Source organism: Rhinoderma darwinii, chromosome 3, assembly GCF_050947455.1.
Source record: "Rhinoderma darwinii isolate aRhiDar2 chromosome 3, aRhiDar2.hap1, whole genome shotgun sequence".
NCBI lineage: Eukaryota > Metazoa > Chordata > Amphibia > Anura > Rhinodermatidae > Rhinoderma > Rhinoderma darwinii.
Window position 1 is genome coordinate 369,609,521 of NC_134689.1, and position 24,705 is coordinate 369,634,225.

General features: G+C 41.7%; 1 protein-coding gene across 2 annotated transcripts in view; it reads right to left on the minus strand.

Annotated features, from left to right (window-relative positions):
* TCF7L1 (transcription factor 7 like 1) overlaps positions 1-22,138 on the minus strand; it is a 40,082-nt gene extending 17,944 nt beyond the window's left edge. For both annotated transcript variants that reach the window (XM_075858675.1, XM_075858674.1), the window contains exons 1-3: positions 21,740-22,138; positions 21,014-21,074; positions 18,258-18,388 (exon numbers count right to left, since the gene is read on the minus strand). In XM_075858675.1, coding sequence (XP_075714790.1) covers positions 18,258-18,388; positions 21,014-21,074; positions 21,740-21,925 — 378 coding nt within the window. In that variant the 5' untranslated portion in view covers positions 21,926-22,138. The remainder of the gene's footprint in view (positions 1-18,257; positions 18,389-21,013; positions 21,075-21,739) is intronic.
* Positions 22,139-24,705: the final 2,567 nt, after the last annotated feature.

Below are 24,705 nucleotides of genomic sequence, written 5' to 3' on the forward strand. Positions count from 1 at the left end.
GAACTTAAAACTATAGGATGAATTTAGGAAATCCAACACCAAAAACTAGAATTGGAATAAGCTCACTCATAGTTCATACATGGAAAAATGATAAACTTTAATGTAAATGTTAACAGTATTGCATAATTTTACCATGTAGGCGTCCTTACACCGCTATACCGCAGGAGAACCTTACTCCACCGTGAAACAATTCTTCCACTAACCTGCCTGCAACAAGTCTTAAGACATAATTTATGGGCATATACAAAGATACTATCTTGGTCCAATTCAGGTTTCATTGGGATCCTCCTCTCTTTGCTCAGCGAAGTTTCTCTTCTGGAAATAAAACATGTCTGGGAGATGAAATATTTGCAGCATTCCTAGAGCTGGAAAAGGACAGAACGCAGCTGCAGAGAAGGAGGGAGAGGGAAATAACACAAGGAGATAGAAATGAGGGAAATAAACCAGAAAAAGACGACATACAAGAGACAATAAGCTTATAGCTGGAGCCCTGGCCAAGCTGCAGCAGAGCTTACAATCTATTATCCGCAGTGTTAGTGCTAAAGTTGGTTATAGGAGGCCCAAGTTGCTGACAGACGCCGTACTCTTAACCAATACTCCTAGTCCCAGGTCACTTCATCCCTCTCCCTGCCCCTCACTTGCGTCCCTATATTACTCCATATTACCCCCCTCCCTCCTCTCCTGACAGCAGGACAAGCTGTTTAGGATTTCTCATACAAGTTTTTTTGCTTTTTCTCCCTTCTTAAAAACAGCTGCAAATTCAGTTATAGGGAGGAATGTACAGGCTGAGCTCATGGGGGCCCTAGTATGGGGAGGGGGCACCAGGGCAACATGCCTTAGGAGCAAGAAAAACACAGAAGTGGGTAAGAAAAAACCAGAATGGGTTAAATTCTGTATTAGTGAAGATTGCAATATGACTAAACATTATATGGTTGGACAAGTCTTATACTTTCAAAGTTTCCATATCTTTAAAACAATAATAGTTTGTAAATGTCTCAGCAGCCATTTTGAATTGGCCTTGTATATGTATGAGGAGTACGATAAATGTAAGGCGCACAGAGCGTTAAATGATATGCACAAATCTCTGCACAACCAAATGCGGGTGGAGGGGGGGGGGGGGGTTTTACAGCAATCAAGAGGTTATAGGTCAACCAGGCCTTTGGCTTGAGTTCCCATGGAAACGAGGCCTATTCACAAGAGAAGCAGACACTTCTTGGTGGAGACACAATAGGAACCATTAGTAAAAGGAAGAAATAGACAGCGTGCATGCTAGGGAGGGCGAGGAATGCTCTGCCTGAAGAGGTGTTCTTTTTGGTTCTTAAAGATCTATATTTTCTTACTCAAGTTTGTGAGAATAGAAACAAGGCCAATAGTTTCCTTCCTTTTACATAAGAGGATATGCAAGATATAAGAGCAGGACCCAACACTAGCAAACGCACCTTGAAATTTGCTACTTGCACGGCACATGGGTGATTTTCCATCGAGGTCCAGTATGGCATTTATGGTCAGGCCACTCGTAGAGGTTGCTCACTCACTCATATTTTTTAGACAATGTAATTTTTTTACATTTATTTTTTCTATTATTTGATTTAGGACTTTCATATCACCCCTGGGTTTTGAAAAAAGCTCACGCCAATTGTCGGCAGGATACAATGGTGCTGTATATTATCTATATAGCATATAAAGCAACACAAACCATTGTAGAAGGAGAACAACAATCAGTACACTGGAAACTGGGAGTTATATATTGTCAGCTTCAAGACTTATGAACATGACCGCATTGGTTTTGCGGGCCGCAAAGCCACGGGGTCCATCGGACCACCTAAAAGCCTGGTTGTGCATCAGTGTGTCATCCGGACTCTCGGATCCACAGTACACCAGTATTTGTGAATCCGCACCATAAAACTTGTCCTGAGTTTTTGCGGTCCGGATTTGCGTCCCCTGCACTGATCCGTCTAAATCACGGTCATGTACATGGGGCCTAATACAAATAGTATATGATGGCTAATAAAAGAAAAGATAGTTCTATAATAAATACGGCAGGTACACCACTTAGAATGTGGGGTATGAAGGGTTGCGGCTTAGCCGTCGCTACCACGATGATATTAACACATGAAAACGTGTAAAAGACTAAAGAACAATATCCCAAAATTGAGAATATTGTTTTAAAAGAGACGAGGTTTAGCATGGTCATATATAATGCTATATCAAATATTTCAGAAAATTTTCAAAGATGGGAGAGGTAACAAGCGCCTTGGCGGCCCACAACTAGTGAACTAAGGACCAAATACCTATTCACCATTTTAAAGTAAGAAAATTGGGATTTCCATGCAAGTAATAGAAAACAAGCGTTACTCGTTACAGTTTCAGCCTGTACTGGGCACATGGGGAGACAACACCACAAGATATATACAGAAGTAAAATATCTTAATTTATGATATGACCATCTATGTGATTCGTTGAAACAAGTCTTGAACGTAAACACTTACACAGAATAAATGGTGTACTTATTAACCGTGCAACTATCTTCCCTCTATGTGTAACGTTTCCACAAGGGAATATTAACCCTTTAACCCCAGCTCTGCAGGGGTTAATGGCTTTCACAATATAATGCAGACCACTTAGACTCCTAGAAGTTATTTGTAGGGTCTATTGAGAAGGAGAGGTGGGGGCCACTTCCGCCCTGGTGTTCACTCAATGCTGAAATCTGAACCCCATCATTCAGAAATGCCCCGTAGCTGTTCACGCTATTTAATGCTTCCTTCCAATATCCCCACTTCCTGTTCTCCACTAACTCTTCCATCTGCATCTCCACAATATACTCCATCACCCCTTCGCCTCCTAACACTGAGTCGATTGTGTCACATCAAATCCCCCCACCCCCTTCCCATAGCCGACCCGTTGCCCCAATGTTGTTCTTGCCTCCCCCATGCAAAAAGATAAAATTTAATTTGCCCTCCAATCTATTTACCATGGACATTTTCTGATCACCCCTTCAGAAAAACTATTCAACGCATCTACTGAACTTCCAAGACACCAATACTCCTCATTATAGGATAGTTCACTCCCTGCAACCAGATCATTTCCAGTTGAAGAGCATTTTGTTAAAAAAAAATAAAAAAAAAAGTTGAAGATCTAAGCAATCACAAACCCAAAAGTCCAAAAACTTTCTGAATGTAAAACTATAGATGCAGAAATTTGTCCAATCTGACTAAGGCAATAAAACCAATAATCTAAGCTTAGTCACCATGGAAAGACTATAAATGGTTGAACGTGTTCAGTAAAGTTTAAAAGTAATAGGTTCACAATAAAACAATATATATATTTATTATATAATTAAAATGTCACCAAACAGAGGTCAAATATCTGGCATCTTGCAGTTCACCCCAGCCCCTGGTCTATTTATGGTCACCTGGAGTCTACGGTAAGAAATGTTCTCCACTTCCTCTTGTCACTCAATAAATCAGTTCATATGTCCACTGCTCAGGAACAAGATCCCTGTCCTAGTCACCCCTACAACGGACACAGCTGGTGTGAGGGCGCATAGGGAGGAGGGGGGCTATTCTGGAGCCAAATGCTTCTAGTCTACAATTAAAACTATGAGCTGATGGGGTTCAGAGTGGGGCACAAGTATGAGGAGTGGAGTGTAAAGAAGGGAGAGCAGTTTAACAGCTGCCCCTGAGGTGTCAATTATCCCAGAACCCTGCACTCCACCTCCCACCACCGACCGGTGTGAAATTACACAGGGCTCATAGGCATATTTCCTGGGCCAACTGGATGCCATATGGAGACCTGTACCCATGCAGCATGTGACTTATACAGCTGTGCTGAACTACAGAGCTTGCACTTTAGAAGCGCAAGGCCAGGATCAGAGTTTAGTTGGTTTTTGGCTCAGTATTTGAGCCAAACAATGGAGTGGACACAAAAAGAAGGAGATGCATCCATCAGTCTTTTCTTTATACAGTTTCTTACTACTGGATTTGGCACAAAATACTGCATGTATAATCATGGCCGAATGCAAAGCAAACAGAATAACCCAATCAGGTTCTACTTTACCCAACATTTTAGTAGAGGTATCTCACTAACCAGATTTCTTGGAAAGTTTTTCCATAAAAAGGTGCACCGAATAAAGCCAAAGAGCACATCCTAATATTTTGGGATCTCCTTTTTAAAGAACCATTTTTCAGTTTCTGCCTAGCGTAGGGTTTTTTCAGATTATACAAACAAGAACTACATACCCTACTTAAAGGAAGGATGGCCATTATTAACCTCTGCCGCACTAAATTATTAACCCACAGCCATGTAGTTCACCAAAAACTACCTAGAGGGTGTACTCACACGCAGCGCTTTTAGGAAAAATGACACTTCGTGTCATTTTAGCAGAAAACAAGAAAAAAAAACACAAAAAAAAACAAAAAACACCACACTGCACCCAGATGTTAGCTTACAGTGAATAGTGACTTTTTTTTTTTTTATTATTACCTGCATTTTTCTGGGTCAGTGGCATTTTTCAAAAATCCCAGAAAGCCTGGTTTTGGCATTTTTTTGTCTCATAGAACCCACTTTATTTTTTTTTTATAATTCTATATAATAAATAGGCATTTTTCAGAAAAAAAACCAAAAAAACGCAAGTGGTAAAGCTTACGAAGCAAACCCCTCACCTCCAAAAAAAAAAAAAAGTGTAGGAGGCCTAAGAATTACCATCCGCTTCTACAAGACAATACAAGAGAAATATCAATTAAGCGAATATGAAGAAGTTTCTCAGATTACACACATTTTCCATTGTACGATCCTGACAGCGCTACTCGCCAAAAGGTAGCACTCAGAGAGGGTTAAACCAAACAGAGAAAGTTATGAGCGCAGCTGGATTTTACTGCATGGGAATCATAATTAAGGACCCCCCTTCAGCCCCCACCTCATGCATACGCTCACAGCCCCCCTCCAAGACGCTCATTCCCCAAAATAATACGAGCCAGATGTGCCCTTGCAGCTGTCTGCGAGCATGTAGCAGTGACCAATATGAAGGCGGGATTAACTCCTCGTTTACCAGATCCATGTTCACATTAGACAATTCTAAAAATCAGCCATCTGCATTGGCAAACTAAAAACGTGGTAAACGGTTTGCCTCCTATAAAAAAACGTAACTATTTGATTCTTTAAAGTAGTCCGGGCTATAAATAAAAAGACAATATTGAGGAGTGCGATCTAGTGACAGAACTGACACGGCCTATGCCCTCTCACTAGATTATTTCCAAATAGAAAAAAAAAACGTATGGGAATTTCCGATCGAGGCAGATTGCCAATAATTATTCAAATACTTAATGGATGTCAAACCTGAAGTGGATTTTTATCTGCCTGCAAGCTATGGTTCCCTGTTAGCAGCCCTTTTAAGCTGCTGAGAGGTGAAGTAGGATTCTTCAATGGCATTACAGACTAGGCGGTTCATAAAAATGGCTGCCACCACTTTAGGTATGATCTCTCCAGTTCGGAGAACGTATGCACTTCCATACATTTGGGCGATGGATATGACAATTTACTTATACATTCTGTACTAATACAGTGGACTTTGTCTAGAGTTTGTGATCCTATAGTAAGAGTCACGGAAATAAATTTGACACTATATTGCAATCTATCATCATCATCATCCCCCAGACTGTACCTGGGCACATGGTCATTGTGAGCATGGTGAATGCTCGGGTTTTGAGGGGCTGTCAGGGTAAAAGGGGGGAGTTCTCCCGCAGGCTCTGAATCCTGCTCAGCTGGTTTCATGGTCTGCGCTGTGTATTGTGAGTATGAATAGGTCCTTTCAGCCTGTGAGACAAGAAGCTGTGTGCACAGCCTGGGGAGGGAGAGAGGGGTGTATACTGCAGAGCATTGCCCCATTAACCTTTCATTGGCTGAACTCCTGTAGTGCAGGTATTGGGGGGCAGAACACGGCCCCCCCTCCATAAACAATTTTATTTTTTATAAGGGATTAGAGAAAATTTTAAAAAAAATACCACATTCGGAAAAACATGACCTTACTTTCTCAGATGTCAGAACAGGCCTACACGTAAACACGTGATGGTCGCAAAAAGTGTTGCAAACAAATCAGTAGTTTGTCGCTTTCTGTCTGGCAGCCATTTTAATCGCACGCACATACATAACTTTGGTTAGCCATGCACAGGATGCAGAAGTGACACACTCATTTTAGGCTGTGCAGTGCTGTGAAATTCCACATGTCAGGGAGGGAGAGGGTGGAGGGTGCAAGAACACAGACCCCTTTCAGTTTGTAAAAAACACAAACCAGGAGCACAGCTTAGATGGAGCAAAGAAGGGGAGGAACAGTAGGGGGGATAGCGAGGACAAAACATACACACTCTCCATCTGCACTCAATAACCAGCCACGTCAAAACCGGCCAACTCCACTCAGATTGCAAGCTCATATGGCTAGAATAACAGAACAAAAGGTGTTGTGTAAAAAAAAAAATTATATATATATATTCCAAAAGACAGTTTTTAGGTAGCCCATATACTAGAATTAGTGGCCAGAAAGATGGCAGAGCATGGAAAAATTGAGAATTATGGCGCGCTCATCCATTTATGGCTTCTTAGTCATTGTAGCTTTTGGGCACACTTAATATGAGCTATAAAGGTATGGCTATATCCTAATGGCGATAGGTAGTATTTGCACGTTGCGATCCTATGGGGCATGAAAAACAGATATTTAGCTCCCTATTTGGACGCACAATAAAAACACCTTGGTATTGTATTATAAAACAAGCCAAGGTGCTGAGGAAAAACCGAAAACTGCAACGTTTATACGCAAATAAATAATAAATAATAATAAATATCCCATTCTTGCTGCAGTTGTAAAGCTTGGTTAATACTTTGGATTTCCATTCACCAAGCTTTGTGGTTCAATGCAGGTGTATACAAGGCCTAAGGAGACATGATTGTTTACATCACCCATGCACCTGGATGTTGCAAAAGTAAAGAACTCCGCTTAGTTTCTGTTCGGCTTTTTCCGGAAATCAATGTATCAGAGTACGGGCTCAATAGAAAGTCTATAAGCCCGTACTCCAATACCCCGGCTTTCCGAAAACACTCGAACAGAAACTAAGTGCTCACACAAGCACTTCTGCTGCTGCATTTTAGTGATTGGTGGGGATCTCAGTGTTCGGACCCCCCACCAATCAAACAAACTTCTGACGTGTCATAGTGACATGTCAGAAGTTTTAACGTTTAGTTCCACTTTAAGGGCCCATGCACACGACCGTGCCCGTAATCGCGGCCCAGCATGCTTCCATACATCGTAAAACACGGAAAAACTGACATGCTCCATAGTGACATGCTCCATAATTCCCGGCACAGTTCTACGGCACGGACACCCATCTGTAGCGATACGGAATGGTGTCCGCGGCCAATAAAACTGAATGGCTAAGTAAAACCGCGGATCGTGTTACGGTCGGTGGTTTTACGGTCATGTGCATGGGGCCTCAGGAATGTTCTACTGTAGTTATTCCTTATGAACTCCTTCTGAAAGAAAATTATTATTGTATGTACCAAGTTGGTTGTGCAGCAGCTAAAAGTTTAACCCATTTCCTAGCAACGTCCCTCAGGTGACCAAGGGGAATCCCCATTTTCTAATGCGCACCAGTGTAGTGTCACTGCCAGTCTACAGAGGTCGGTAAAATGGTATGACACCAACACATCGGTCCATGCATATCTCAGAAGATAGATGCCAGTCTGCCCACTGAGGAGGAAATGAAATTAGTGATCGAGATATAGAATATATATATTTTTTAAATATTTGGTTATGATCATGCCAACTATGTAAAATGTAAAGCTGCGCAGCTGTTTCACCAGTATATAGAATATGTGCTTCTGTCATTTTTCTCTTATTAAAATGGCAGCGCAGGCCGTCGTCTTTCACAATGTACAGAAGGCAGCATTGCCCAGTGTGGCACCCACCCCTTGGAATGGCAAGCATCTGCCCCAGTTATACCTATTCATTTTCTATTCTATAATACAGGGGAAAGGGGAGTAAGAGGGTGAAAGCCATTCAGCCTCTGACTGCATTGTCTTTTGCTCAACTGTTCATTTCGGATGCAGAAAGAGAAGGGCATTCAACTGTACCGATTGTCTGCGGCCAATGGAGGCGGCCATTTTATATACTAACCTATAGTCAAAAAAGAAACCAAAATTACAGAAGAGGTAGTTCCCAGTGAAATAATTCTCATGATCAGAAACAAAATGGCTGCCTCTGCTCACAATGAAATACAATCAGAAGGCTAATAATGGGCCTTATGTATATAAACTAGTGGAGGTGCTGTCCATGGCTATCAATCAGATCAAGCTTTCTTTATAATCCGCACTAGAAACATGAATGAAGAAATCTGATTGGTTGCTACGGGCTGCACTCGATTTTATACGAGGCCTATTAGTTAAACCTGTAGTAAATACTGAATATAATAAATAAACCGGAAGATTGATAAATCTGACCAAGGACAACTTCCACATAGTTTGTCAGCTATGCTAAATCAGCAACTTTCCCATTCAGGAAAGTAGATACTGTATTCATTCCAGTTTTGCACCGTGCAGTTCTAGGCCGGCCCGCAGCAGAAGGTCACTCTGGTGTAAAAACCTCTTACCAAGTCCGATTATCTTAACTGACAAGCACTTTTCAGATATCAGCTCAACAGGTAGATTACTGATAAAGCTCTGCACTTTCCTAAACAGGAGCGCCGGTGGTGGCGGCACGAGATAAGATATTTGGAGAAGTAATTAATTAAACAGCATTATGTCGTCCTATAGCTATGTAGTCCAGGCCTGTCTGGAGAGGTAATGCTAGGTACTTCTGGGAAAGGATTAGGATATGTTTTTCCGCTTTCTGCCTCAGGGCCCCACTCCAGTTAAGACTTGTTCCCACCTCTCGCCCCAGAAAACAGCTCTAACAGTAGTAAAAGGGTGTTACATTACTATCCAAGTAGAACTCAAAAAAATATGGGGCCGAGCATTGTCCTATTCCAAGAGCGAGTAAAAATTACCTCAGAATAACTGATAGTGAACATGTGGTGAAGACTCGAAATATCCTAGTAGCCAATGTACCTAGACAAGTACAATTAGGCTCAGGCTACACGTGACTTTGGTGCAACAAAGATTGTTGTGTTGCCCTGCCCGTATCATCGGCAATGAAAGTTAGACCTGCGGGTTGCCATAACGCGGAAGTCGTAAAAAAGCCTGAACCTGCTAAATTTGTGAGTCTGTCGTGTCGCGTTCACGTCAACTTGTGGGTCGCAGTGCGGCCATATGGACTCATTACCCGAGATGCAGACAGGGCGGCACATCGCCCTTTGGTCATGCGACCTGTTTTGCATCCAAAGTTGCCGTGTAACCCTGGCCTAACTTTATTTTAGCTTATGCCAAAGTGCTCATTGCGCGACCGCCGAAAAAGTCAAATTCACTCTATAGTGGTATAACCAGACCCTAAAATGTACAGTATTTTACCCCAACACCCCGTGTTCCCATATTCCAAAGAGAGCAGCATTGTTAAAGGGATTCTCCAGATGCTATATAAATAATCAATACAAGACCATGAGATGCTCCAAATGCTAACCGGAAACCATTAATTGTATACATACACTCCCAAATATTTTGCACATCCATGGGATTATATTTATGCTTAACTTGTATGTACCAGAAAGCCCCTTTAATATACAGAAAATAAAGCCATTCTAGTCTGTAATAGCAAGAAAAAAAACACTAAAACTATTTATTAGTTAAGCGTTAATTGAATATAACACAAAGACTTCATTTACCGATGTGCAAAATACACATACCGTACTTGCTAAGATCTATTTATTCTGAAATGTTTGCACAAGGCAAGTTTTCTGACAACAGTCCAAATTACAGCAGGTCTCAAGGGTGGAATTAAGTGTCATTTAGGATGCAATCAATGATTAGATTATCTGGCAAGTCATTCTGGACAATGTTAGGTCAGCTTATTGTGTGGTGGGGTGGCCATCAACTAGAAGTCCCAGCATGCTTCAGGGTTAATGTTCCTGTTTTGGACCGATTACTATTAAGTGACGATTCCACAGTTAGTGGAACGCTAGTTTAGTCTCCGGAGCCAATCACTTTGTATATGGACGGAGAAAAACAACAAGTTTAGACTATGTGTAATACAAGTATACAGGGACAAAAATAGCTGAGTACCATTGGAGAGTGAAGGAGAAAAAATAAAAATAAATAAAAATTAAACAGTTAAGAAAGTAAAATGATCTCCAAACAGGTGTGCACCGAATGAAAAGCCCCGAAGGTATTCACTCGAATAAAACTGTCATTTTAGATTACAATAGGACATCCTGCCCAGGGGAAACTACTTATAAAAAGGATATACATTTTTTTGTTCGAATATTAAATTGAGGATCTCAATTTCCTACAGTTCATTATTACAAACCCTGGCCATGTAGTAGCTCAATTAGACAATGCTTGTTTGTTACGCTTTCAGCTTGGACTGGGGAGATTCTATTAAAAATCATTTAATTGTTACATTATTTTGGCCACTTCACAAGTTATACTAGTGCCAGCCCATCAGGAAGACTTCGAACTAGACTGACCACTAGAGTTTTTCCCATCTGCCAAGAAGTGCGCAGAGGATAATTCAGCATTAGTTTTGAGTGTATCAAGAAACTATTTTAGGTTCGCTGATATTTCATCAATGTGTCTTTTGTTAAGCAGCTTGACTAGGTGATGCCCAGGGTGCCACCGTGCCAATATTGTTCAAGTTAGCCCTCATATCTTTAGAAGAAACATTCAAAATGCTGGTGGTCAGTCAACCAAACGGTTCACCTTTCCTGTCCTGAACCAATAGTTTCGAGACCGCAAACAAGAAGCCCAATGACGATACAAGCCTAAGATCCAAAAAGTTTATTATCCAACTGTCGAGCTTTGAACTGGATTGGAACAAACATTATGAACTATGGAATTGGAGTTGAGTTTGCCTCTCTTGACCAACAATGAATGACCTCAATCAATCGTAAAACCAAAGTTTACAGATGGTCCTCCTGAAACGGACGTGTCGAGCGCCCAGGGAAGCCATATGAAGGCAACCTATGGACAATCTGAGGAAAAGTTGAAAACTGTAACGTCAGACTCTTGTAGAATTACTTCTAGTTACCGTAATTATATGGAAAAAAACTAAAATAAAATGCACCAAAATACTGGCACCACCATAAGATCCCAAATATTGTCTGAGTCATTAATTCCTTTAAAGGTAAAAGTACAACTATGGCTGGAAGAGAAGCATGTAACCACAATGCATTCTTTGTACAGTACAAGGAAACATGGAGGAGAGGATAATAAGTTCCATCTGCCCTCCACACACAATTTAAAGAGCATTTCCCCTAAAATATTTAAAAAAAATAAAAAAAATTAAAAAAGGCACCAGTAAATATAAATCCTCTTGTCAAGTTGTAAAAAAAGATTTTTCGCCTGTTTCTGGGAAAGCTAGGTAACTATCAATATGGCCACCCACAGGGGCTGTCTCACAGCTTTCCCAGGCAATTGAACAGTAAATCTGCATAGTTATGCAATTAATCTATCCTGGATCATTGCACAGATAGGCAGATTTGCCATATGGGAGTGTAGGAAATTTTTTTTTTTTTAAATAAATAGTAAAATTACATACACGCCAGCACATATAGTGGTCATAAATGGAAAACAGGTGCAACCTCTCCAAATCCCTGCTCAGATTTGTGAGTCGTAGGTAACAAAAGGTGCCGTTTGAGTAAATTTAGACCCTGTATACTCAGCCACCCCCTGCTCTCATTCACTTAACACCTATTGTTAATCTCAGAACAGGAGGTCTGCGTTTACCCCGCCCCCCCATCTCCCAATTAGTAGAGATGTTATTTCTGTAGCAACATGGAGACCTGTGCCCAGGACACGCACGCAGGAAATTAAACGGAGATAAGAGACGCCACATATAGACTTTATGGAAGGGGTGGGCCCAAGAACTAACCACTTGGAATAAAAACAAATTTCTGGAGACAGATCCCATACTACTTAGCCCAACCAGAACTGAAAAAAAATAGACAAAAGGGATATGCCACAATACAATGTTGTGTACCACAGGCCGCACAAACAGAGTTTACATTTCTGTTTATACATTGAGTGTCAACTGGACCCACACACGTAGAAAAATTACTTTTAGGAAGGAAAGCGGGAAGGAAACTAGGCTCTGGGAAGGAAGAGCCAGATAAAGAAAAAAAAAAACAAAAAAAAAAACATACAGGGCAACCCACAACACACATACTGCGCTCTATGAAAATAGAACAGTACTGAGTAATACAACATGGTCCTCCGATCATTTACATATTTAATGTAGGAATAAACCTTACTTTAAAACCGTACTTAATAAATAAGAGAACCAGTCCAAAAACGTGCCACACTATCATCATAACATATAATTAAATAGTATTAGTCCCTAAAATCATACAAAGCCCTACAGTTGACTTGAATAGTCAATAAATGTCCAAGTTATACGGCATCTGGGAAAGCTGTTCGATAGACAATATGGTCGCAATGGTCGAGCAGCTTTTCTAGTGTCATGAGCAGGAGATCAGTCCAGCTTTGGAGAACATTAATGGATCCAAAACTTGGCAGATTTACCATGGAGGCCATACTTGTAGTCACCCACTCTCGAGAGAAGGGACAACTTAAATGGGGATGTTCCAGCATTGGTGGCATATCAATGTAGAATCGGAGGAGGTCACATCGGTTAGATCCTTGCCGATAAGACATTGGTGTCTCATCCCATCAACTTGCCACCCGTGTCTTTATGGTGACAACCACTAATGAGTTCTACTTATCAGTGATTTTTTTTTTCCTTTAGTTGGGCTTATCATGTATACAGCTGAAGCATTCGGGGGCTTTAACATTTTTGAAAAACTTTAAGGTTACAGAAAAGTAGTTTTGCTAATGTCCCCTATCCTCCATTTAGATATGCTGAAAGAGCATTGCAGTAGAGGCCTCAAAACAGTCCGTCTATACAACAGCAGCGCTCTATACGAGAAGGGCACATACCCCAGGACTGCTTGTTAGAGCTCACTCCTCATGAAAGGAAGAAACGGAACACATGGCGAGAGACAGAGGACAGCTGCTATCAGAGCAGGAGGTGAGGAAAATGGCAGGGCTTTTACAATTGTAAGGGTGAGAATGTAACCAGAGTGAGGGTTGGGGTATGACTTGGCACCATGTTCCAGGGAAGTAAATCCAGCTCTACTTTAGGCGTTCAACAAAGTTATTTTACATGTACACAGGAATTGTGATCTCTCCTTAAAGAGAAATTTGGAAAGGCTATAGCAGAAGTGTTAACCCTTACTGCACCAGTACAACCTACATTCTGCTGCATCATACCCCTTCGAGTTGTGATCTAACTGCCTAGCACTTGGCCCACTCCAAAGTTCTGCCTCAACTAAAATAGTAGGAGTAGGCCATTTTTAATGACAAACCAAAAAAAAAACAAAAAACGCATAATCCACCCATCCACCATGTCAACTGGCACGTTACCCAGCCGGTCTCATGGGCCCTAAAGCCAAACCAGTGTGTTATACCAAAAGGAACAGGATACAGTAAACTATTTTCCTCTTTAGTTACAGTAACCCATGCACCAATTCATATAATAATGAAATTTGTTTTTCCCAATGTGACATTGTTCTGGTTACACAGCATTATGAAATATTTCCCCATTTCATGTCCCTTACTAGATATACAGAGTTTTTACATGTCTCCTGTAAACCTGGTGTGGACCCTTCGGGTTTGTTCACATGCAGTGACCAGAAACGTCTGAAAATACGGAGCAGTTTTCAGGCGAACACAGCTCCTGATCTTCAGGAAAAACACCTCCAAAAACATTCCAAGAAGTGTCCTGCACTTCTTTTGACGAGCCGTCATTTTACGCGCCGTATTTTGACAGCAACGCGTAAAATAAAAGGCTCGTGGGAACAGAACATCGTAATTCCCAATGAAAGCAATGGGCAGAGGTTTGTAGGCGTATCAGGGGCGTTTTTTCAGGCGTAATTTGAGGCGTATAACGCCTGCGTGTGAACATGCACACGAACATGCTTTTGCGGCCGCAATTCCCCCGAAAATCCATGGGAGAATTGCGGCCCCATTCATTCCTATGGGGCCATGTACACAACCGTGGTTTTCACAGTCCGTGCATGGCCCCGGACCGCAGAAAGAACGGGCAAGTCTTGCCAACCCGGAAATCACGGCCTTACACATGGCTACGGTCGTGTGCATGAGGCCTTACTCGATTATGTGTTCTTATATGTATGGCTTGAGATTTGGAAGTGCGTTCAAAAAGATTGATGTCTTGTAGGTGGATTATATTGTCAAAAAAACAAACAAAACCGACTTGATTTATGGTATGTTAGAGAAAATAGCCTCTAAAAACTAGGCTTTTGAAGCAGATTTGCCATACATTTTTGGAGTCTTTCCTCAAAGCGTTTTTGGCATGGTCTATAGGAAATGGTCAAAATCTTCCTCAAAAACACCTCAAGAAGTGATGTGCGCTTTTTTTTTTTTTTTTAAACGAGGCGTAATTTTACGCCCCGTTTTTTGAAGCAGCCGTGTAAGATTACACCTCGTGTGCACTACAGCTTTTAACCATTCAAAACTACTAAGCGGTTTGCAGGCATTTTTTCAGCGTATTTCGGAGCATAATACTATCGTTTTGCGCTCTGAAATAAGCCTGAAAAAAGTAGGCCTACAGGTTTCAGACTTGTTGTACACAGCAAATTTAATGTATACGCTAGATAAGGCAATGCCGCCTTGTGGGCAAGACAATGCGCCTCTGCTGTGGGTTGTCCCTTATGCCGCTAAAAAAAAAGTTGAATAAGTTCGCTCCCTTTATGACAGGAATACTGTATATTTTTATTTTATTCATTAAATCAAAATTAGCCTAAATGCATTTTAGTCTGCGATCCTGTGGCTGCAGCCCATCACATGGCAAAAGTCATTGTATACCCCCAGCCTGTGCCCCTGCATAACTATAACACCGCATGCAACATATCCGCGTATGGGACGAACCGTTGTTACATTGTCAAGTTCCCTATAACAATGACAGAAGTTACTTGCCCTCCCCTGCTGATGTGGGACACATTTTAGTTAATTGAGACAGGTATGGGCTTTTAATTAGCTCCCAGCCATGTGTTGTAAAGGAGTCTTGTTTGGGGTAGATTTGAGATGACTTATATGCCCTCCTCCTGTCCCTCAGGGCGAGGCAATTTGCAATGCACACAGGGAGGGGAATGCATCATTCCTGTCTGTAGAGGAATTTAATTTGCAACCAGACAATTCACCCTGATCACCTCCCAAAACAGAGCGCACAATGCCAACTCATTAACAGCACTCAGGGGTAGCTGAAGGGGCATTCTGAATAATAAAGAAAAAAAAAAACCCAGACAAAAGCAGAGGGTCCGATAATCCCACCAACAGCTCCATTGTCCCCTAACCACTGTAAATCATTCAAATCGTAAATGGACGAACATGCAGAAAATTTGATTGCGGATGAGAACTTTGGTAGTTGAGTGTCGATAGAACAAACTTGGATGCCATGCGGGCCTATGATAACCGTGTCGTAACCAAACGTCAGAACTATCAGAGGAACAACAATAAAGTGTCATTTCAACACCACATAAACCTCAACTACCCGTGTACATAAAGTATTACAAAGATAGAAAGTTTATTCAGGTAAGACAAACACATAATGGCCTCACCGGAGCGGTCGTCTACAGCAACCAGATTTCCCCTTCCATATTTTAATAAAACATGCGATCGGTTGCTATGGGCAACGCACCAAGTTTATTAAAGCTGCTCTAGTTTGAAGCTAAATGAGAAAATACGGTGTTTATACCTTACAGTAGGTACAATTCCGATCACTAAATATAGGTAATTTCTAATGTCCAATTTGGAAAGATTTAAAAATAAATAAATAAATAAAAAAAACAAAAAACGGGCCCGAATCATTTTCTCAATAGGTGCTCTTTGTCATTTAGTCATGTCTAAAATACCGTGCAGGTATGTAAAATACCCCAAAAGTTGTTGTTTTTTTCTTATTAAAAGTAAAAAGGCAGATTAAAATATAATAATTATATTATTGTTCAGTATAGGTGAAAATCCTTCTGCCAAGACTTTTATTTTCTTTTACTACCGGTTTACCATCCTTACATCTCATATAAGCCATGTGCTTATTCACACGTTTCATAATGAAGCATCCATTTTCACCCACCACATCAATTTAAAGTACTTCAACCACAAGACAAACCCAAATTTGTCCCCTCCCCCCATATTGGGGTACCAGGTCCTTTGCACTGAGATAATTCACTGTTCAGGCACAAAACAAACACAGGCCCACGAGTAGAGTAACAAAGCCCGGTCTGTGCAGGGTGAGGAACACCTCGTCCTGCACTGCTAGGCTCAAAGTGGGCACAAGGCCCCCAGTCAAACTCCAAGTAAAACAGCCGTATTCAAGCCCTGTCTGTATTTTAAAGAGCAACTTCAACTTTGAAACATTTAAGTAGTTCTATTGTCTATATACAGCAAAGACAGTGATATCACGGTAAGCGGAAACCATGTTCAACCCTTCAATTCCCAAAGAGTATGTGGCATCATCACTAGCGCCAAGCGTATTGGTTGGCAGCTGGATATTTGTATGTATTTAGAAGACAGTCCCATTCATAAGTAGAGATAACGAATGAGGGGAAGAAAATGCCTACACGTATCCAGACAATACATGGAACTGGTTTGTTTTTTTGTTATCTTCATAAAAAACACCTATACGTGCATGGATATTCTGTAGCGATCTGAATGACGCAGCAAAACGTTTGTTCCAACCAAAATAAAATGGTGTGCCCTAAATGAAAAAATCTCTACAAGTTATTAAAAAGGAAAATCCATAATAGACGTAAATGATCATGTGTACGATTTGTTCACAATGTATTAAACCGCTCTATTGCGAACGCAGCTTTAAATGTAGAGCATCAAAAAAAAAAAAAATAATTCTGTAGACTAAATTCATTAAAAAAAATAATTATATATATATATATATATATATATATACACACACACACATACACTTTTAAAAAAAATATATATATTTTTTTAAATTAAATATTGGAAATGGGAGTTCGTGCACTTCATAGGCATGAGCCGGGAGTTAACAGAATTCCTCTCTGGAACATGAGCCCCTTTCAGAAACACAAACCATAAAGTACCCGTAAGTTAAACACAAGCATTCCACGCTGCCTGCACACAAGCCTATTAGTGGTTACACAATCAGATTACAAGTTAGAAATGTGCCATTTTAATTCTATAGAATCACACAACATTCTGTACCTTGTCTGTAAACAGCCCGCACAATAGATATGACAGAACAAATATGCACACAAGGATACACTTTACAGCTGGATTTGTAACACGAGATTGCAGGCTACTATATATTAAACAGTCCATTATAGCAGGCAAATACTCAAATAAAATAAAAAAGTAGATCACGACAAGTAGTACGGACTATTTTAGCAAGGCCGAGTTCGCATAGAAAGGTGCGTTTTATTTATTACGTTGACGCTATCCAATCCCAAAGCCAATGAGCTTTGGACATTTTCTGTGCACTATATAGATGGAGCCAACTGTTGTCATATGGTGCCAGTTATGACACATTGATAATAGAGCCCATATACAATCGGCAGCAAGGCACATTCTAACAAGCCTTACCACTCCAGGTTCATATCCTACCAAGATGGTAGTAAAAAAAATAAAACCGTAAAAAATTGGTCCACGGATTCAAGACTGACAACGTGACACTTTTATACACCCTTGTAAGGAAGAACTATAAATAAATGGAAGTATTCAGAAGAGAAGGACACTGCTTCAATACAGATTGTGACAGGTGACCGCACTATTTAAAGAGCACCCCCTGTCTCATAGTACAAACAGGAAGCCTGTACCATTCATACTACACGGTAGTGAAGAACACAAGTGTACACAACACTGGAGTCAGTTGTGCACTACAACAACTACAAACCGGGTCAACACAAGAGTATATCAAATCAGAGAAACGGATGTTTCTACAGGAACAACAATTCAACCCTTGTTCCCATAAGTGGCTCTTACAAAAAAAACCTTCACAATACTATGCCAACAACAATTTGTGGTTTAAAAACCATATTCTAGTAAACAAGAGACATTCAAAGTATATTTGTGCTTACCGTGCGGGCACTGGGCGATAGGGCACCATTGGGCAAGTAATGGCCTCCAAGGTCAGGGATCATCAGGAATGGGTATCCAGCATAGGGTGAGCTTTTAAAGAAAGCTGCATCTTGGTGTTGCCTCCTGAATGCTGAGGGGTAAATAAGTAAAAATGTGTTGGCGAAAAATAAAATTGCATTACTGTATATAGGAACTTTTGCAATACAGGGACACGTCAAGAATGGATGTATGCTCTGGCCTCCCACGTTGTGAGCGGTCTGGTCTGACTGTTTAAACTGGACACTTAATTATTCGAACAATTTATAGCTTGATGTTTACGAGGTCAGAATTAAATGGCTGGTTTACCCTTTAAAAAAAAAATAAAAAATAAAAAATAAAAAGTATAAGATGCCATATGTTATAGTCCCCTCCAGTGTACACATCTATCCCCAATAGGTTTTCTTACCTTTTTTTCCCCCAAAGTTTTGTTTTTCTTTTGGAGTGGTCGAGAGATTTTGATCCAGCACTTAATTTGTTAAATGGAGGGCACATGCCCATTCTTACTTCAGGATTTCTTTTTTGGGGAATTGCCTACAACATGGCTGCACTTTTATTAGAGAGACTGAAAGCACAGAACATAAGGATGGCCATTTCCATATAGGTTAACCTTTTCTGGGCCTTGATGCCCAGAGCAAGTATAAGGGTATGTTCACACGCACTAATTACGGACGTAATTCGGGCGTTTTTGCCCCGAATTACGTCCGAAAAATGCGCCTCGATAGCGTTGACAAACATCTGCCAATTGAAAGCAATGGGCTGACGTTTGTCTGTTCACACGAGGCGTATATTTACGCGCCGCTGTCAAATGACGGCGCGTAAATTGACGCCCACGTCAAAGAAGTGACCTGTCACTTCTTTGGGCGTAATTGGAGCCGTTATTCATTGACTCCAATGAAAAGCAGCGCCAATTACGTCCGTACTGGACGCGGCGTTCAAGCGCCTGCACATGCCGTTACGGCTGAAATTACGGGGATGTTTCCTCCTGAAAACATCCCCGTAATTTCAGCCGTTACAGACGCTGCCGTGTGAACATACCCTTAAAGGTTTAGTCTACCCCCAAAAAAAATGTTTGTTTTTTATTTTTTTAAGGATATATAGGGCTTTATTTTTTCGTGTTCTGTTTGAAGGGAGTTTCTTCAGTGACCCCAAAACGTAATCCTCTAATTCACCAGTGCCTAGCAATCCAATATATGTATACATTGTGTAACGTATGACGTCACTATAGCACAGAGAACAAAGACCCTATTTTAGTTTTAAGTGCATCTCCCTTCCTTAACTTTAGTATAGAGACAGATGTTTTTTTTGTTTGTTTTTTTAAAGTGAAGTCACAAAAGCAAATAGTGCCAGGGTAGGACAGGCAGAAATTGGTGGCAGAGTGTAATTATTGGATGATTAGGCCAAGGTACATATTGATGCCTGAGCACCTGATGCCAATACAAAATGCATGTGTCATGCAGGATGACCAAAATCGGCGTATGTGGGTTTGGAGAAATGTGAACTTATTTGGAAAAGGGGGGACCCATTTATTTAGACTTTATTCCCCCCCCCCCCCCCCATTTTCTCTCCTTGTATTTATTACAATTATTAGCCATTTTACTATATTTATTAAATTTTTACTATGGGGGCACAGTTTAGCAGGAAACACAATTACCATGCTCCCTGCAGTCCCCCTAAACAAAATTACTGTTACCAGTGATCTGTATACAGAGAACACTTTGCTTCTTCTCTGCATGCCTCCGAGCCCCCATTTTCACAGGGGATCCCTGTGACATCATGGGGTTCCCTAGCAAACACCCGAATGCAGAAGCGGCTGTGTTTAGCGGTATTTAGTGACGGGGAACTGATTATTTCAGTTCCCTGTCACAGTACAGGATGGGGCTGCCTGTGTGACAGCCCAATCCAGCCAATGGCAGGAGAAAGCAGTACCATCAAAGACAGCGCGTAAATCAAAGTGCTTCTGGCACACGGACTGTGCCATTAGCCAGTACATTTACGTGTGGAGGTCGGAAAGGGATTAAGATAACTTAGTTAGTTATAGTACCCGAAGAAAATAAAAATTTCATGTATGAAATTAAGTCATCGGAATCCCAGAGCAACAGAAATCTGACATCACATACAGATATAGAAGATAACAGGGGGTAGCAGGTATTGCAGCAGGCAAAATCTATTGCACTATACAGCTGACCTATGTTTAGTAGAAATACTATAGATATAACACATGCATTTAATCTCGGCCTAAGAAATCAGGACTACGTTAAGGGCATGTTCACATGCAGCAGATTTGTTGCAAATCTGTCCCACACAACTGAATGGGGTTGTTTCTACATGTGCATGGGTTTCTACAGGTACCATTCAGATGTATGGGAGAGTCACAGAAATTTCTGCAACACATCTGCTGCATGTAAACGTACCCTAAAGGTCTCTAGAACGAAAATTGTGTTTACAAAAATGAACAAGTTTTTGTCTTGCCAAAGCCATGTATCTCCAAATATATACCACACAACTGTTCTATTGGGGAGGGGACAGAATGTAACCATTATTTGTTATATGAAGAAAATGGATATTTTAAAAAATATTACATATTAAAAATTGTAAATTGTTAAATACATCTATTGGTCGATTAAAACACACATATATTTTATTTGAAGGTGCATATTATCCATCACAAATATGTTCGTTGGGCGTCCGAGGGGGGGGGGGGATTGAGGTGACTCACCTTCAGACAGGTAATCCCGGTGTTTCTCAAAACTCTCTCTCGGAGGGGGGCGTCTCTCGACCTGGAAACGATTGAAGGGATTGTTTAGTTTTTATCAAGCATAGATGGACACCCTGCTCCATGTTTATTTCAGGGAGGGAAGATGAAGCGGAGTTTTGTGTAATGGGAGTGAGACATTTGTTCTGATGAGATAACATGCTGGCAAGAGTTCATCAGGGCATGGGCTCCTAGCAATTTGTATACTGGAAACATATGGAACAGCTCACAATAAGATCATGTAGAGTTAATTTGGCCAATGTGGCTATTCACTACCTCTTCTACAATAATCTGCACTTATATGACGAGAGAAGTAGCATTTTCCAACTGATGGGGGAAAATAAAACAATCATAAAAGTGATATAAAGCAGATGCAGGAAACTGATGCAACATAAAAACAAAAAACTCAAAGTCCATATAAAGCTAAGTAACCAAACCGATCTAAAAAGCCATACATTCAGGCCAATACCACCGATCACTAGAGGTCGTACCAACAATCAAGTCTATAGTAACAAAACCTTTTATCGGACATGCTACTATATTATTTACCGGTTAACGCTACAACTATGACGGAATGCAACGCAAACATTCAACCGTAAGGAAATTAAGTTCTCGATCTAAAAGCCGTCCAATCGTGATTACATCGGAGAGTCGATAGCCACCGTACACATACGATACTGCGATTCTTACCTCAGAGTCTGAGTCGCTGCTGTGATTCTCCGATTCGTTTACTAGCGAAGACTTGACGTCTGCCAGGTCCCCCTCGGCAGAACCCTCCCCGGGACTTTTTTCCTCTTGCTCCCCCTCATCCTTAAACCGGATAAGCTCATCGTTGGCCCCCAACTCATCCCCCCCACCGCTGTTTAATTGAGGCATGACGGTTATACCCCCACTAGCGCAGTAGACCCGTAAAAGCCTAATAACCCCGAGCCCCTTCCCAATGGAGAACTAGCTAACTTTTCCCTAATGCACAAGATTCCTATAAAACATAATCAGGGGGGGCACAAACTTTGCAGAGAAACTTTCTAGCCGCACCAGATATTACTAACCAGGCCCCCCGCACAAATCACACAAGCCCCCCACTAAATGTACTGCACAATCAGGGTCTCAGCCCCCCCACCCCAGTGCACAAGTAGCCTCTCCCCCCATTACACTGCACAGCCTCCCTCCCCCCCACTACAATGCACAGCTAGCCTCCCCCCTCCTTCTCAGAGCAAACTTCCTGCAGCCTCCTAAGGAATGAGATGTTTTCTTTCCCTAACAGAATGTCTTTGTATGTTACAATCTGCTCAGCATTGCAAACAAAAGACTTAGTCCGAAAATCAGCAATCCAGACCCCCGAAACCTAAAACTCCTCAGCCCTAGCAACAAGTTGAGCCCCTAAAATAAGGCTAAGAACCCCCTTCTGTGCTCCGCCGCCTCCCTCTACAATCCAGGGGGACTGTGAAGTTCCTTGAAAGTTGCATAAACAACAAAAAGAAAAAAAAAAAGCAAAAAGGAAAAAAAAAAAAAAAAAGCAAATCACAGCTCCAGGAGAAGAAGTGCCCAGATTTCCAGCTTCCTCCCAGCCAGCTCCAGTCTTCTTATCAGGGTCTCCTGTGTCTTTGGCTTTTAGTAGATGGGAGGGGGCACTACATACCCCCCAGCCTGTAGGATCTAGTCGAGATCCTGCTTCTTTCTCTGGGTAAACTATAATGAGGACCTACAAGAGCAGGATCTCCAGCCAGAATACAGGGGAGGAGTCTGCACATGCAAACTGACACTTATTTAAAAAGAACTGCTCAATGGACAATTGAGGGAATGGGGCCAACATTAACCCTTCTGCCTCTTGAGTGGGAGGGCAAAGGGGGGGTTGCACAGTTTTTTTTTAACCCCCTTACTGCCATTACAAATTCTTCCTAGTTGTTATATGTAAACTTTCGGCAATTCACAGAATGTGCCCAGCAAGATAATGCAGAGCTGCAATGGTGTGTTAATAGGAGAGCCCATCAATAATTTCTATTGTATTAGAAATGTTTATCCGGCCCTTAGAGGAATATACAATGTTCTCGTTCTTTTGTATTCCTAGAAGACTCCAGCTACAGAGAAGATTTTAGCCGGTGATGTATTGTAGATAGTTGACTACACATATACCGAATGCGTTCAAATGTCAGTAAGGTTGTATTCACATTCGGCAGATTTGTTGCAGAAATTTCTAAGGGTATGTTCACACGCACTAATTACGGACGTAATTCGGGCGTTTTTGCCCCGAATTAGGTCCGAAAATAGCGCCTCAATAGCGTTGACAAACATCTGCCCATTGAAAGCAATGGGCAGACGTTTGTCTGTTAACACGAGGCGTAAATTTACGCGCCGCTGTCAAATGACGGCGCGTAAATAGACGCCCGCGTCAAAGAAGTGACCTGTCACTTCTTTGGCCGTAATTGGAGCCGTTATTCATTGACTCCAATGAATAGCAGCGCCAATTACGTCCGTACTGGACGCGGCGTTCAAGCGCCTGCACATGCCGTTACGGCTGAAATTACGGGGATGTTTTCAGGCGGAAACATCCCCGTAATTTCAGCCGTTACGGACGCTGTCGTGTGAACATACCCTAAGACTTGCAGAAATCCATGCTGCAGAAGAAAAACAATTCACAAAAATCTGCAGCATGTGAATATAACCTTAGGCTCCCCAGCGCACGCGAAGGAAAAGCTGTGGAATTTCCATCCGGAATATCGGTGTGGAAATTCTGCAGCGTTGACGCAAAATAAATTGACGTGCTGCGAAATGCTATGGAATTTTTTTCCGTAGTGTATTGGATGAGGTTTGGTCAAATCTCATCCACTTTGCTGATACTGTAATTCGCAGTGGAATTTCCGCATGGAAATTCTGCAGCTTTTTCGTCCGTGTGCAGGAGGCCTAAATCTAATCATAGACCTTAGGCCTTATTTACACAAACGTGTGCATTTTGTGCTGGCAAAAAACACTGTGTTTTTTGCGCGTTGCAGTTCTGTGTGTCATAAGGCCCCATGCACACGACAGCAAAAAACCTCCGTTTTTGCGGACCGCAATTGCGGTCCGCAAAAACGGAGCCATTCACTTTCATTGAACACTGACACCTTTCCGTAGCACTACGGAAGGTTGTCAGTGCCGTGGAAATGTTCCGGGAATTATGGCACATGTCCGTTCTTTCGCATTTTGCGGGCCGTGCTCCCATACTTTGTATGGGAGCACGGCCCGAAAATGCGGCTGTCAGTCAGCGGCCGGCCGTGCCCGCAATCGCGGGCCGTGATTGCGGGCACGGTCGTGTGCATGGGGCCTAAGTGTTTGGTGCGTGGCAGCGTGATTTTCACGCATATGTCATCCTTATGACACGCGGTTTTGATGTTTAGAAAATGAAATGAAGGAGGTGGTTTTATTTTTCCCTTCATTTCTTGAACAACTATTGCCCGAATCACGCGCAGCACACGGAAGTGCGTCCGTGTGCTGCGCGTGAGTTTCACGCACCCATTCACTTCAATGAGTGCATGATCCGCAAAAAACGCTAAAGTATAGGACATGCAGTGAGTTTCACGCAGCGGACACACACTGCGTGAAAAACACGGAATGGCTGAATGGCCCCATTGACTTACATAGGTCCGTGCGAGGCACATGAAAATCACGCGCGTTGCATG